Source organism: Cryptomeria japonica, chromosome 10 (genome assembly GCF_030272615.1).
Source record: "Cryptomeria japonica chromosome 10, Sugi_1.0, whole genome shotgun sequence".
Taxonomy (NCBI): Eukaryota; Viridiplantae; Streptophyta; class Pinopsida; order Cupressales; family Cupressaceae; genus Cryptomeria; species Cryptomeria japonica.
In genome coordinates, this window is record NC_081414.1 from 307,806,368 (window position 1) to 307,820,454 (window position 14,087).

The 14,087-nt window shown below is 35.8% G+C and overlaps 1 protein-coding gene across 4 annotated transcripts in view; it reads right to left on the bottom strand.

The window, feature by feature from the left end:
* LOC131078953 (uncharacterized) overlaps positions 1-12,757 on the bottom strand; it is a 247,738-nt gene extending 234,981 nt beyond the window's left edge. For 2 of the 4 annotated variants that reach the window (XR_009113892.2, XR_009359261.1), the window contains exon 1: positions 11,756-12,757. Coding sequence is in view for 2 of the 4 variants with exons in the window: in XM_058016803.2 (XP_057872786.2) it covers positions 11,756-12,448 (693 nt within the window). In the remaining 2 variants the exon portion in view is untranslated. The remainder of the gene's footprint in view (positions 1-11,755) is intronic. The other 2 variants (XM_058016803.2, XM_058016802.2) reach the window with 1 other exon arrangement.
* Positions 12,758-14,087: the final 1,330 nt, after the last annotated feature.

Genomic DNA, 14,087 nt, shown 5'->3' on the forward strand with positions numbered 1-14,087 from the left:
CAACGATTTTTATGGAGAAATTCAAGGAGGAAGGCGTTTTGATTTCATGCCTATTTTCATGCATTTTGAAACTCTCTTCATGCCATTTGGAAGACATGTTGCTGGTTTTATGGTGTTTTAACAGCAAAAATGTGTTTGAGAAATGCCACGATTTGCCTTTGAAATTTGCCACGAATCCATTCTTTCCTAAGTCATTTTTGCTTCCCTCACCTAGGCGTGGGGTTTGGATGGAGATTTGACCATTTATTATGCCATTTTGATAGCTGTTTTTGCTGCACATGGTATTTTGGAAAAACGTGGCTAGAGTTTGAATCTCCTCCTTGTATCTATTTAAGAGTTTTCCTCTCTTATTTCAAGAATTGTTTCTTGCTTCTTGGAGGACGTTTTAATTGATCTAGGTATGTTCTTTTCTCTTTTTCTTGTTTTTATTTCTTGTTTGTTTGGGTTTCCTTGATCAATTTGTATATATGTTTGTTTTGTTAGTTCTTGCCTAAAATCGGTTTTGTGAGAGATTCTCCCCTTTGTTCCAAGTTTGCAAAGCAATTTGTGAATTGCATTGTCTTCCCCCATTTTCCCTCTTTACTTGTATTCGGGATTTAAAAACCCGATTGCATGTAAGATGAAAATAGTTGATCTTCCCCTTTGGTTGGAAAATCTTAACCATCTTTTGGTGAAACTCCAAGTTTCTAAATGGGAAAATATTCATCCTTTCCAAATGGGGTTTTTAGAACCGGATTACAAGCTAAAAGTTCTTCCCGAAATCATTAAGATGACCTTCCCAAAATCTTTTTATTTTCACTCATATTCATTTCCATCATCCGTACATACCATTTCATCCACTTATTTCACACCTTCATTCATTTTTCCCATTTAAAGTCTTCACTTGCAATCAGCCATCCAAAACCCGAAATTGGTCGAAAATGCACTCAAAAAACACTTGAAAATGAGTTTTAAAGGTCCAATTACAAGTGTAAACTTGTGTTTACCCATTACGCATATGAAGTTGCATGTTTGTTCCCCACAATTGCAAGTTAATGCTCTTGTTTTTCCCACACATGTAATGCAGCTTCCAAAACCGAAATTCACTTGTGAGCCCATTTTTGCATCAATTTATCCCTTCCCTTGTCAGTCCGGTTTGCACAAACGACCTGCCAAATCAATAGATTAAGGCATGGGCCTTATTTTGCAAGCAGATTTCAAGATTGGAGGACGATACAAAGAAGAGATACAACAACAATTCATGGATGCAAATTATAGAATGTTTTCAAGACAAAGATGGTCATGACATGAAAAGAGGAAGGCAGCCCTTTCCCTCCTAAAAATCCAATACTACCCCAAGCAAGAAGATAAGGTTGGAGTTCGCTGGTTAAAGACACAGACTATCAAGGATGCAAGTTCCCGTTCCGGTTCAAGATGTCTTCACTGATCCAAAATACTTCAAGTTCTAGCATCCTGAAGCGACATGAAGATCATCATCACAGACAAAGGATGATGTAGTTAGAGTCGTGTCTTTAGACACATGGAATAGTTTTAGTTATGCATTTGTAATTTTGTTTTGACAAGTTACATGTTAAAAAGTTAGTTAGGATCCTCCCACCTTTTTCTCAAGGCTCCTCTCCTATAAATACTTGAGGGGGTCTATTGTAATGGATATCTTTTGGAAAGCAAGCAAAAACTTTGTCAAATTTGCAGCAAAGAAGTCTTTGAGCTTTATGTGTGAATTTAAGAATTGAAAGAAATAGAAGAAAATTGCTCAAGTTTTGAGTCTTTGTGCTACATTCTTGAGTTTGTGTTCCATATTATCTTTCTTGCAAGTGTTTCATAAAGAGCTTAATCAAATTTGATTTGCAGTCTTTGAACTGCAAGTATTGGAGGTTAATATAAATTAGAGTAAATATTCTTTTGAGAGGAGCTGTAAGACTTTGTGCTTACACTTGTTCTTAAGAGAATTTAGAAGTAGATTTCGTAAGAAATAGCTGTGAGTCTTTGAGTTCGTACTAGTTCTTACTGTTTTATGTAGAAAAGAATAAGGTATTTTAGTCTTTGTGCTAATATAATTTGTTCTGAATATCATTAATATAGAAAAAGAGTAGATAGAACTTCACATATTCAAGACTTTGAGCTTGATATTGCTGTCTCGTCCCGAAGGAAGTGACGGAAGTCTTTGAATTTTCAGGAAACTTCATTTCCTTTCTCTCATTTCAATTCAAAAAGGTGTTACTGTTGTTTTATGTTAAATTGTTATCATTTTTCTGTGAAGAGAAAAGGATATTGGCTTTCTTGAAAAAAGAAGAAAGACTGTCGTTCCATCCTATTTTAGTTTTAGTTTTAGATAAATAGGGGGAGCCTTCCCTTAAATAGGAGAGTTTTACTCACACACTATGGTTGAAACCACAATTTTGTATATTTGGCCAAGTGTACAAAATTTTCAACCAACAATATCACATCATATACATTGAGTCTATCCACAATTAAAGTCGATTGTTCACATTGTAAACCTTGGAGTTGCCTTATTTGATCACGTTATTTAGCATATGATAGAATACTTGGTATTTTATTATGTGTTTGAGGTGTCCTAAAAAACACATTAACACAACCTACTTTCGATTTACTTCAAAATTTACAAACATCGATTTAACAACATAGATTTAATCCACTAATGGAATGAAGGATGAATGTGAAATGACAAAATTCCCACCCTTTATATATAGGATTTTGGCTAATACTCTGATTAGATTGGCATAAATTCTGTCCTACAACATCTAGGGTGGACCTATTCAGAAAATTTTGGTTTTTCACTTGAAAATTTTTGGGTCTATAACACAACTAAGGACAGGTTTCAACCATCTCAGATGTGAAATTGATAGATTGGAGGTTCCAAAAGAAAGTTGGGAAGAACCTGTTGGTTATAATTAGGGCCTGGCGGATTCCTATTGCCTTGGGCAACATTGGAATCCGCCAAAGGGGGCCAGCTCCTTCTCCTATATATAGGACCAGGCCCTATACCCCTCGGCTCCACCTAAAAGTCTTCACGCGACATCCAAACTCACCACGCCTCCTTGATAGGGCCGACCCTATCCATTTCGGTTAAAAGGAATTAATTGAATTAATATGTTTAATTGCAAGCAGGCCGACAAGATTAAGAAGTATTGCTACTCCTATAAATAAAGCATACACTTCACACAACATCAATTCAATTCAGTCTTTTGCAACAAGGTGTGAAATATACTAAGGAAGCGAAATTGATATTCAAGTCAATTAATTTACAGCGAACTATACTAAGAGGTGTGCAGATCAGTAACAGAAGACAGCGAACTTAAGCAAGGCAGCAGATCATCTTCAAGAGATAAAGAACTCCATAGAAGGGTTGCTGCTACCATTGTTACATATAGCAAGTCAGATTAGAAGAACTGCAATTCATGACCTCCATTAGCAAACTAATTGTGAAGGCCTCTATGTCATCTCCCTTGTGACTGCAACATCTATACTCCAAATAAGTGTGTAATTATCAGTTGAATTCAAAACCATAATCAGATCTGTGGATCTTTTCAGGCTGGGTTTTTCCTCCTAGGAGGTTTTCCCAGGGTATCTTTGTCTTGTCTTTATGCATTCATTTTCTGTTTCTATGCTTAAATCTGAAAACAATAAATCTAATTAAACCTAGTTATCAACAATTCTAATTTTCTTAGTGTTATCTAATCTGAAAGTACTAAAAATAACATGGTATCGGAGCTTTAGGTTAGATCAAACTTCAGATTTAGAATTCAGTACTCCTTTATTTCCAGATTGTTGTCGCATTTGCAAGTCAGGTCAATGGGGTTGAAAGTTGAAGATAGGCTTGATGGGAATCTAAATTTTACTGCATGGAAAGTTCGAATCAAGTTGACTCTTGAGGAAGAAAATCTTCTCCAATTCATAGAAGCGAAAGAGCTAACTGAGCCTACGGATGCAGCTGAGTTAAAACAATTCAAAAAGGATGCTGTCAAGGCCAGGAAGATTCTCATTTATTCAGTCAAAGACCACCTCGTCACCTCTATTGCCTCATTTACCACTGCAAGGGAAATGTTCAGTCATCTACAAGGTACATATGAAGTTAACAATCTCAGTAGGGCAAATACTTTAAGACAACAACTACTTAATATCAAAATGGCTAAAGAAGATTCTGTTATTTCCTACTTTATGAGAATTTCAAAACTAAAGAATCAGCTAGGTTTAATTGGCCATAACATGGAAGAGAAAGACCTTGTCATGATTGCCCTTAATGGTCTACCTCACTCATGGGAGTCATTTATCCAAACCATAAGTGGCAGGTCTGAGTTACCTACCCTTGATCGCCTTAAGAATGATTGCATCCAAAAAGAGTCTCGCCTCATCACAAGAGGACAAACCAAGAGCCCCCATGTAGATGATCATCACATGCTTGGAGCTCAATGCAAGAAAGGGGGAAATTGGAAGCAACCTTATCATAAAAGAATTAGGGAATTCAGACCATTTAATTCCCAACACCCTTGGAAGAAACCAAGAGATACTTCGCGTGTGTGATGTTTTAAATGTGACAAATTCGGTCACTATGCTAAGGAATGTCAAAATAAGCCTAACCAAAGTGAAGCAAACCTAAATGAAGTCTCAGAACAAAATGATGACTTCTTATTCATCTCCGCTCTATCTAGCAGTGTTCCCTCAGATAGCAATACATGGTTGATTGACAGTGGTGCCTCTAGACACATCACAGGTTACTGTGATCACCTTTCAGGCCTAGTAGAAAAGGATACCAGCCTTCACATGGTAATTGGTGATGACGCTCGTTATTCAGTAAGAGGTTCTGGCTCTACTTCTCTAAATTTAGATTCTGGTATTTCCTTGCGTCTCAGTGATATATTGTTTGTTCCTGGAATTAAAAGAAACCTAATTTCCATTTCTGCTCTAGAAGATAAAGGTTATCAAATTGCATTTTCTGAGGGAAAAGTTCTTGCTTGGTCTAAGAAAGCTAGTTTTAAATCTGCTCGTATAATTGGTCATAGATATGATAGTCTTTATAAGCTCTCTACTAACCCTATTCAAGCCCTCATTAATGAGGCTCCGGAATCCTGTGAGTTATGGCATAGAAGACTTGGACATCTACATTATCAAGCTCTTCCTTCCCTTGAAAGGTTAGTCAAAGGTATGCCTAAACTCAGTCAAGTTCATGATAACACTTGAAAAGGTTGTGCTATTGGCAAGAATGTTAAAAGTCCATTTCATAAAAGTGAAAATAGAGCTAAAGACAAACTAGAACTTGTTCACTCTGATTTATGTGGTCCTATGTCTATAGCATCTCCTAGCGGATTTCTTTATTATGTAATCTTCATAGATGATTTCTCTAGGACAACTTGGATCTACTTCTTGAAATCTAAAGAATCTAATGAAGTCTTAAGTAAATTTAAGGAGTTTAAAGCATTAACTGAAAACTCCTCTGGTAAAAGAATTAAATGTTTAAGATCTGACAATGGAGGTGAGTACACTTCCGGTAACTTTTATGATTTTTGTGTTGAGTCAGGAATTAAGAGGGAGTTTTGTGTTCCATACAATCCTCAACAAAATGGTGTTGCTGAAAGGAAGAATAGGACCATTGTAGAGGCTGCAAAGGCTACGATCCACGATCAAGACTTGCAGACCTTTCTATGGGCTGAGGCTTCTAGAACAGCAGTGTATATCCGGAATAGATGTCCTCATCGTACTCTAAAGAACATGACCCCGGAAGAAGCCTTCACGGGATCCAAACCAGACATTAGTCACCTCAAAATCTTTGGAAGTCCCGTCTATGTTCATGTGCCCAAGGAAAAGCGATCAAAGTTGGAACCCTCCGAAAAGAAAGGCATGCTAGTCGGATACAGTGAATCCTCCAAGGCATTCAAGATTTACATCCCAGGTCAAAGGTATGTTGAGGTAAGTAGGGATGTTACATTTGAAAAAGACATTGCTTTTAAGAAATCGAAAGGTTCTTGTGTTATTGATGAATCTAATGATAATCAAAATATAAATGTTGATACTAACCCTGAGATTCAGAGGGAGCAAGTTGAACCTCCACCTCAAGATGATCATGATGATCCCATGGAACCCATGAATCCCACTGATATTCCTAGTGACATTGTCGTTACCAAAAAGAGGCCACTTTGGGTAAGAAACACCATTCAAGAAGCTGAAAGATTTGCTGCTCCAAGTGGCACCTTCCGTAAAACTAAGAGACCTCGGGTATATTCCAACTAGGTTTCTTTAATGTGTAATCTCATTGAAACTAAACCTTGCAATGTTGAAGAAGCCTTAAGTCATCATGCCTGGAAGCTTGCTATGGATGAAGAATATCAGTCAATCATCAAGAACGATGTATGGGACATTGTGCCCAGACCCAAAGGTAAATCTGTTGTTTCCTCTAAATGGTTATTTAAAATTAAACATAATGCCGATGGTAGTATTGAAAAATATAAGGCTAAATTTGTAGCGCATGGTTTTTCCCAAAAGGAAGGCATAGACTATGAAGAAACATTTGAATCTGTTGCTAGATATACTTCCATTAGAACGATAATTGCTATTGATGCTACTAAGGGTTGGAAACTACATCAGATGGATGTTAAGACTGCCTTCCTCAATGGTGTCATTGAGGAAGAAGTCTATATTGAGCAACCTGAGGGATATGAGATTCAGGATAGATTAACCCATGTGTGCAGGTTAAAGAAAGCTCTGTATGGTCTTAAACAAGCTCCTCGTGCTTGGTATGAAAGAATTGATAAATATTTGCTAAGTCTAGGCTTTTGTAAAAATGATGCTCACTCTAACATTTACTTTAAAGTAGCCAATGATGAAATGCTAATTCTAGTTCTTTATGTGAATGACTTATTTCTTACTGGTAAAGATGAATTTATTATTAGATGCAAGAAAGAACTAGCTTCAGAATTTGAAATGAAAGATTTAGGTCTAATGCATTATTTCCTAGGTCTAGAAGTATGGCAAAGATCTAACAAAATTTTTCTAAGTCAAGGAAAGTATACTATTGACATTTTGAAAAGATTTAGAATGATGGATTGTAAACCAATGTCTACTCCTATGGAATCTAACTTAAAGAAGTTAAGTGTTTCTGCAGCTAACTTTGAATTTGCAGATCCATCCGAGTACCGACAGTTGATTGGATCACTAATGTATCTAGTTAACACTAGACCAGACATATGTTTTGCTGTGAATGCTCTCAGCCAGTTCATGAGCTTGCCCAAGCATGTTCACCTTGTTGCAGCCAAGCATATCCTAAGATACTTGCGAGGCACAGTTGGTTTTGGGCTAAAGTATCCACTTAACACTCCAATAACCTTGGAAGGTTATTCTGATGCAGACTAGGCTGGAAGCGGCAAAGACAGGAAAAGCACCTCCGGTATTTGTTTTAGCTTGGGTTCTGTAGTGATCTCTTGGGCTTGCAGAAAACAATCCTCAGTGGCATTGAGTACTGCTGAAGCTGAGTATATTGCAGCAAGTGTAGCTTCCAGAGAAGCAGTGTGGCTTCGTAAGCTTCTTGCTGGGCTGTTTGGTCAGCCATGGGATCCTACAGTTATTCACTATGATAACCAGAGTTGTATTAAAATGTCTATCAATCCATTGTTTCATGACAGGTCAAAACATGTGGAAACCCATTATCATTTTATTCGGGATATGGTGCAAAGAGGTGCTATTCAGCTGAAGTATGTCAACACTAATGAGCAGGTTGCAGATATTCTTACCAAGCCTCTATCCAAAGTGAAGTTTGTGTACTTCAGGGATAGACTTGGTATTGTGAAAAATGAAACTCCAATTGAGAGGGAGTCTCAATTTCAGTGATACTTTGTATTGTATAAAACCACCCTCTGCGGGCAATGTAAGGTGGTATTGTAAACTTCTCAGGGAGAAGTATAATCATTAACCATCCTCTACGGGCAATGTAAGATGGTATTGTAAATGTTAACCACCCTCTGCGGGCAATGTAAGGTGGTATTGTAAACTTCTCAAGGAGAAGTATAATTATTAACCATCCTCTGCGGGGAATGTAAGATGGTATTGTAAATGTTAAACACCCTCTGCGGGCAATGCAAGGTGGTATTGTAAACTTCTCAGGGAGAAGTGTAATTGTTAAACCATCCTCTGCGAGCAATGTAAGATGGTCAACCATCCTCTACGGGCAATGTAATTTGGTATAAAAGATCCTCTCCACTCTCTGCGGGCAATGCAAGGTGGATCCAGTCTATGCTTGTGTGCAAGAAGAAAGATTATGGTTATGATTCTCTGCCCTAATTAAGAGGGAGTGTTGGTTAGAATTAGGGCCTGGCGGATTCCTATTGCCTTGGGCAACATTGGAATCCGCCAAAGGGGGCCAGCTCCTTCTCCTATATATAGGGCCAGGCCCTATACCTCTCGGCTCCACCTAAAAGTCTTCACGCGACATCCAAACTCACCACGCCTCCTTGATAGGGCCGACCCTATCCATTTCGGTTAAAAGGAATTAAATGAATTAATATGTTTAATTGCAAGAAGGCCGACATGATTAAGAAGTATTGCTACTCCTATAAATAAAGCATACACTTCACACAACATCAATTCAATTCAGTCTTTTGCAACAAGGTGCGAAATATACTAAGGAAGCGAAATTGATATTCAAGTCAATTAATTTACAGCGAACTATACTAAGAGGTGTGCAGATCAGTAACAGAAGACAGCGAACTTAAGCAAAGCAGCAGATCATCTTCAAGAGATAAAGAACTCCATAGAAGGGTTGCTGCTACCATTGTTACATACAGCAAGTTAGATTAGAAGAACTGCAATTCATGACCTCCATTAGCAAACTAATTGTGAAGGCCTCTATGTCATCTCCCTTGTGACTGCAATATCTATACTCCAGATAAGTGTGTAATTATCAGTTGAATTCAAAACCATAATCAGATCTGTGGATCTTTTCAGGCTGGGTTTTTCCTCCTAGGAGGTTTTCCCAGGGTATCTTTGTCTTGTCTTTATGCATTCATTTTCTGTTTCTATGCTTAAATCTGAAAACAATAAATCTAATTAAACCTAATTATCAACAATTCTAATTTTCTAAGTGTTATCTAATCTGAAAGTACTAAAAATAACAACAATATCTATTTTCTGCACCTTGGGCAGGATTCAAGTGGAATGGCACAATATTATGAAATGCACTGTATATGTGTCATGTCCCCTCCTTGATTGCTATATATAAACTAAATGAAGCAATTATTATTTATTCATTAATATAAAATAATATTTATCAACGAATGATTATTTGAAATTATTACATATTTATTTTAATATTATATTACATTAAACAAATATTAAAATCTCTGATCTTTCTAAGAAGGTATGCAACCAATAATGTTGAAGGCAATCCATTTAACATAGAGCGGAACAACAATCGAATAAATAACAGGGTATATTCCATGTCGATGATTGAATTGTATGTCTTGATCGACAATCACTATTCATCGGTCAGCATGATAACTATAGATCAAATAGACTTGATATCAATAATCGTCAGAGACAAATTGATTGTCCTTCATAATCGAAAGACAGATCAATCATATATGAAACTCAATTCTCATTGATATTCAATAAAGAGAGATTATTAAATTAAGGAAGTATGCCAAGAGATGAAGGACATAACGATATCATTATCATACCAAGAATCTCATCAAGAACAAGCATTACAGATCAATCATACATGAACAACGATGTGAGTAATTGATAAAGGATCAATTAAAGCAAGACACATGATCATGCAATAAGAAGGAACGATTAGGATAAAGTAAAGAGACTAATTAATTAATTAGTCTGTGTGTGTAATACAAGATTGGTAATTACAAACCATAACTAAACCGCATCAATTAAGAGGATTACGAACACTTAATGATAGCAATCAGACAAAGCATGAAAATGGTACGATTAAGGATAATTAAGCGATCAACATGATGATTAATTAAAGAAAGAGGTGCGATTGCATTAAGAGAATTGATCTTCTATGAAGAGGGGCGATCTAATTATGTGGAGACATAATTAAGAAAAGACATATCTCTTTGATTGCAACCTTTCCCAACATACAAGATATAAGATGGAGATCGAACTCCTTCAGAAGATCATCATATCTTTTATATCTTTATTAAATCCTATTCGGATCGCCCAACTTGACCATTTGGCCTAGTGTCAAGAACCAGCTGCATATACTTCAAGATTAATTGTAGAGAGAGCACCACGAATCAGATCAGATCAAACTATTATTAAGTTACAGGCAGTAACATCCTTGTTTTTGGTGATATGCATAGGAATGTGCTTAATATAAGAAACATGATAATGTTTTTCTGCAGAACTTAATAATAATAATATAATTATAGAGAATCATATAATGATTATAATTACTATAATATTTTATAAGAACTACCTTGCAGTAAGTATATAGTATAATACTATCTGAAAATAGATTTTATATATATAGTAATTTGAATGAACAAGTAAATTTGAGGTTATAAATCAGATTGAATTATCAATTCAATATCAGGAAGAAGATTATATTATTGCTGATTGGATTCATATTAAGATGGTTCTATCTCCTAATCTATGTAGTTTAAGTCATAAGTATGCTGAGATGGATTAATTATGGTTAGAACAGGCCTAGATTTAGTAGGGGACATTACAATATGAAGACATTCAGGACAAATATCGGAACGGCTTGCATGGGATGTCCTCATTTACAATATTTGAAGTAGGGAATGTTTAAAAAAAAAGGAACTTTCGATAAAAAAATCACAGGTAGAGAATAACACTTAAAAAGAAAAAAAAAAAAGGATATTCAAACTAGGGCTTTACTGCTGTTCATTGTTTTTCAACAATATTTGTCTCAATTATTATCATGGACTGTGGGAAAGCTATGTTTGGTCTCACTTTTGGTTTTCTGTCCTCTAAATCCCATAGAGAGAACATTATTAAAATCTCTGACATGTCATATCAAAGTTGAACCTCTAAATTGGCCGAGCTTTTAGTGGATTTATTCCATCTTGTATCACGAAAAAAAAAGGATATTCAAACTAGGGCTTTACTGCTGTTCATTGTTTTTCAACAATATTTGTCTCAATTATTATCATGGACTGTGGGAAAGCTATGTTTGGTCTCACTTTCGGTTTTCTGTCCTCTAAATCCCATAGAGAGAACATTATTAAAATCTCTGACATGTCATATCAAAGTTGAACCTCTAAATTGGCTCTAAATTGGCCGAGCTTTTAGTGGATTTATTCCATCTTGTATCACGAAAAAAAAAGGATATTCAAACTAGGGCTTTACTGCTGTTCATTGTTTTTCAACAATATTTGTCTCAATTATTATCATGGACTGTGGGAAAGCTATATTTGTTAATGTCTCACTTTTGGTTTTCTGTCCTCTAAATCCCATAGAGAGAACATTATTAAAATCTCTGACATGTCATATCAAAGTTGAACCTCTAAATTGGCCGAGCTTTTAGTGGATTTATTCCATCTTGAATCACAATAATTATCCAATCCTTTCTCGATAATTATCGATGTGGGACGAACAAATAATATATGTCCATTGCAAAAGACCAGAAGAACTTACCAACATACTTCCCTCCCAAAGTTGTGCTTCTAAATTCTCACTATTATTATCGATTTCTTTACCGGAATTATTATCAATGTGGAATAAACACAATATATAAATACATGTCAAAAGGCGAAAAGAATGCCCATACCTGCTGTGTAATGGTGCTTCCCCCACCGCCAGCAGACATGGACAAGGCAGCCCTTGCAAGTCCTTTAGGATCAATGCCGTGGTGCTCAAAGAAACGGCGATCCTCCGATGCAACAACAGCTTGCCACATGAATGATGGAATATCACTTGCTCGTAGGGGACGCCGCCCCTTTCTACCTTTCCCACCACTCACATCACTACTCGGCGGAACAATCTTTGCAATGACAGTCCCATGGCAGTCATAAATAATTGTCCCCGCACCAGATTCATTGCCAATGCTAGCATGATCCTGATCCTTTTCGTAAACAAGCTTACGCCACCTTTTCCCAAAATCAGGCGGAAGGACGGACAATAGTGTGCGCAAAAACCCTGCAAGACCACCAAAGCAAAAGGCCACGGCTAGGGTTTGGACTGATATTTTAATTTTTTTCGCCGATGTTTCAGTATTGTCGCTAAATGACATTTGTGCTTTAGGTACATTAGCCGAACCATATTTCTGATGTTCCGGGGTATTATAAAAGCGCAAGTTATTGTTGTTTTTAAGATTGTCACGGAACCCTGGAAAGAGTAGTGTTGGACTCAGCTTAAGCTGCTGTACAGTAAATCCAGTATGAAGTGGAGTTTTAGGGGCTGCTTTCTTCGTGCTTGATGTGCACTGTAATGTATTTTTACAGACTGGAATTGTTGCTTCCATGTCGAGGTTTCGAATCCTAATCAAACCAAACTTCTATCATTTGGCCTAGCTTGGAAATTCAAAGGACTTTGGATTTTAAACGTAAAGGACGTAGACAGTATTTTGGCTCTCTGTATATTTGTTGTGTGTAGAAGTATTGCAGATAGGCTTTATAATGATTTGTATGGTTATTTAACGAATCTAAATAGTTTCTTCATCTGTTGAATGGAAAGGCGATCGAACATGGATACGTGATGTTGTAGCAGGATAAGCAAATCAGGAATGTTGATAAAACGGCCACGAGCATTCCAGATTTTATATAATTTACCTTAATACAGGGGGATTTTTTTAAAATTGAAACACTGGCTTACGTATATTTTTTTAAACGAAAATAAAGTTTCCTTAGTATATAGGCTAATCAAAGAAATGTATACAAAGGTTTATAATTAATTTATATTGTTATACTTAGATCAGATATCTTAATTATATTTTAAGCGTCGTGGATCAGATATCTAAAATATATTTAAGTATTGAGTTATTGGTGCAAAAATCTAAATATTTTCCAAATCAATTTTATCACTTAATCTTAATCGATTAAATCATCTATGACATATTTCTTCATCTGAATTCTCCCACACTTGATTAAATAATTACCTTTTCCTAGTCAATTTCATCACCTAATCTTAATTGATTAAATGACCTATGACATATTCCTTCATCTAAGTCTCTAGCACTTGATTAAATAATTACCTATAGTTCTCTCATACTTGATTAAATAAGTACCTATTTTCCACAAATATTGTTAAAATAATTAAATATTGTTATTATCTAATTATCTTTATATTCTCTCAGCGTATTATAAGAATATTTGGAACCTAAAAACACTTGTCCTTATGGTTCTACCATTCCCTCCACCAAACCCAAGAATATGGCCCCATAGATGCACATGTTCCTTATTTTCCTCATCCTCTCAACTACTTACTAAATTTAGTAAGTTCATCCTAGTCATGCACATTGTGACTACATCCATCTCAACCCTTCATTCCCTCCTAGAGCTTAGGGAAATCCTCTCAACCATTCTCCACCCTTGATCTAATCTTTAAATCTTGACCATCCACTCTCTCTTCCAAAAATTATATATTCAAGCTCTCTTATTCATTTCAATACTAATTAATCCATGATCATTTGTGCTAAGTACATGTTGTCAAATGTTGCAGTATATGAACAAAGGAGCATCCACATACCAATTGTCATTGGAACAAATCAAACCACAATGGAGTTTATAATAACATGTGAGTTGATTGTCTAATGTTATTCTATTGTTTTGAACTTTGTTGTGAGCTCTATCTAAGGTTTCCCTTTGGTTTGAGTAGAGACTTGCATTTGTTTCTATTTTACATTTCAAATCTTAGGCCTTAAAACTTGAGAGTTATTGTATTTTAGTTTATTTATCTAAGAATTAATAAGAGTTATATTATAGTATTTTAAAAAATTAATACATGTCAACTGTGTTTTAGTTTTTTTAGACAATCACGATTTATTTATATAGTTATGACATAATGCTTCTTGTATTATTGTCATTATAGAGAATTTCTAAGCAATAACTAGATTAGTTAATGAATGTTAGTTGGGATTGATATATGATTTGTAATATTTATTA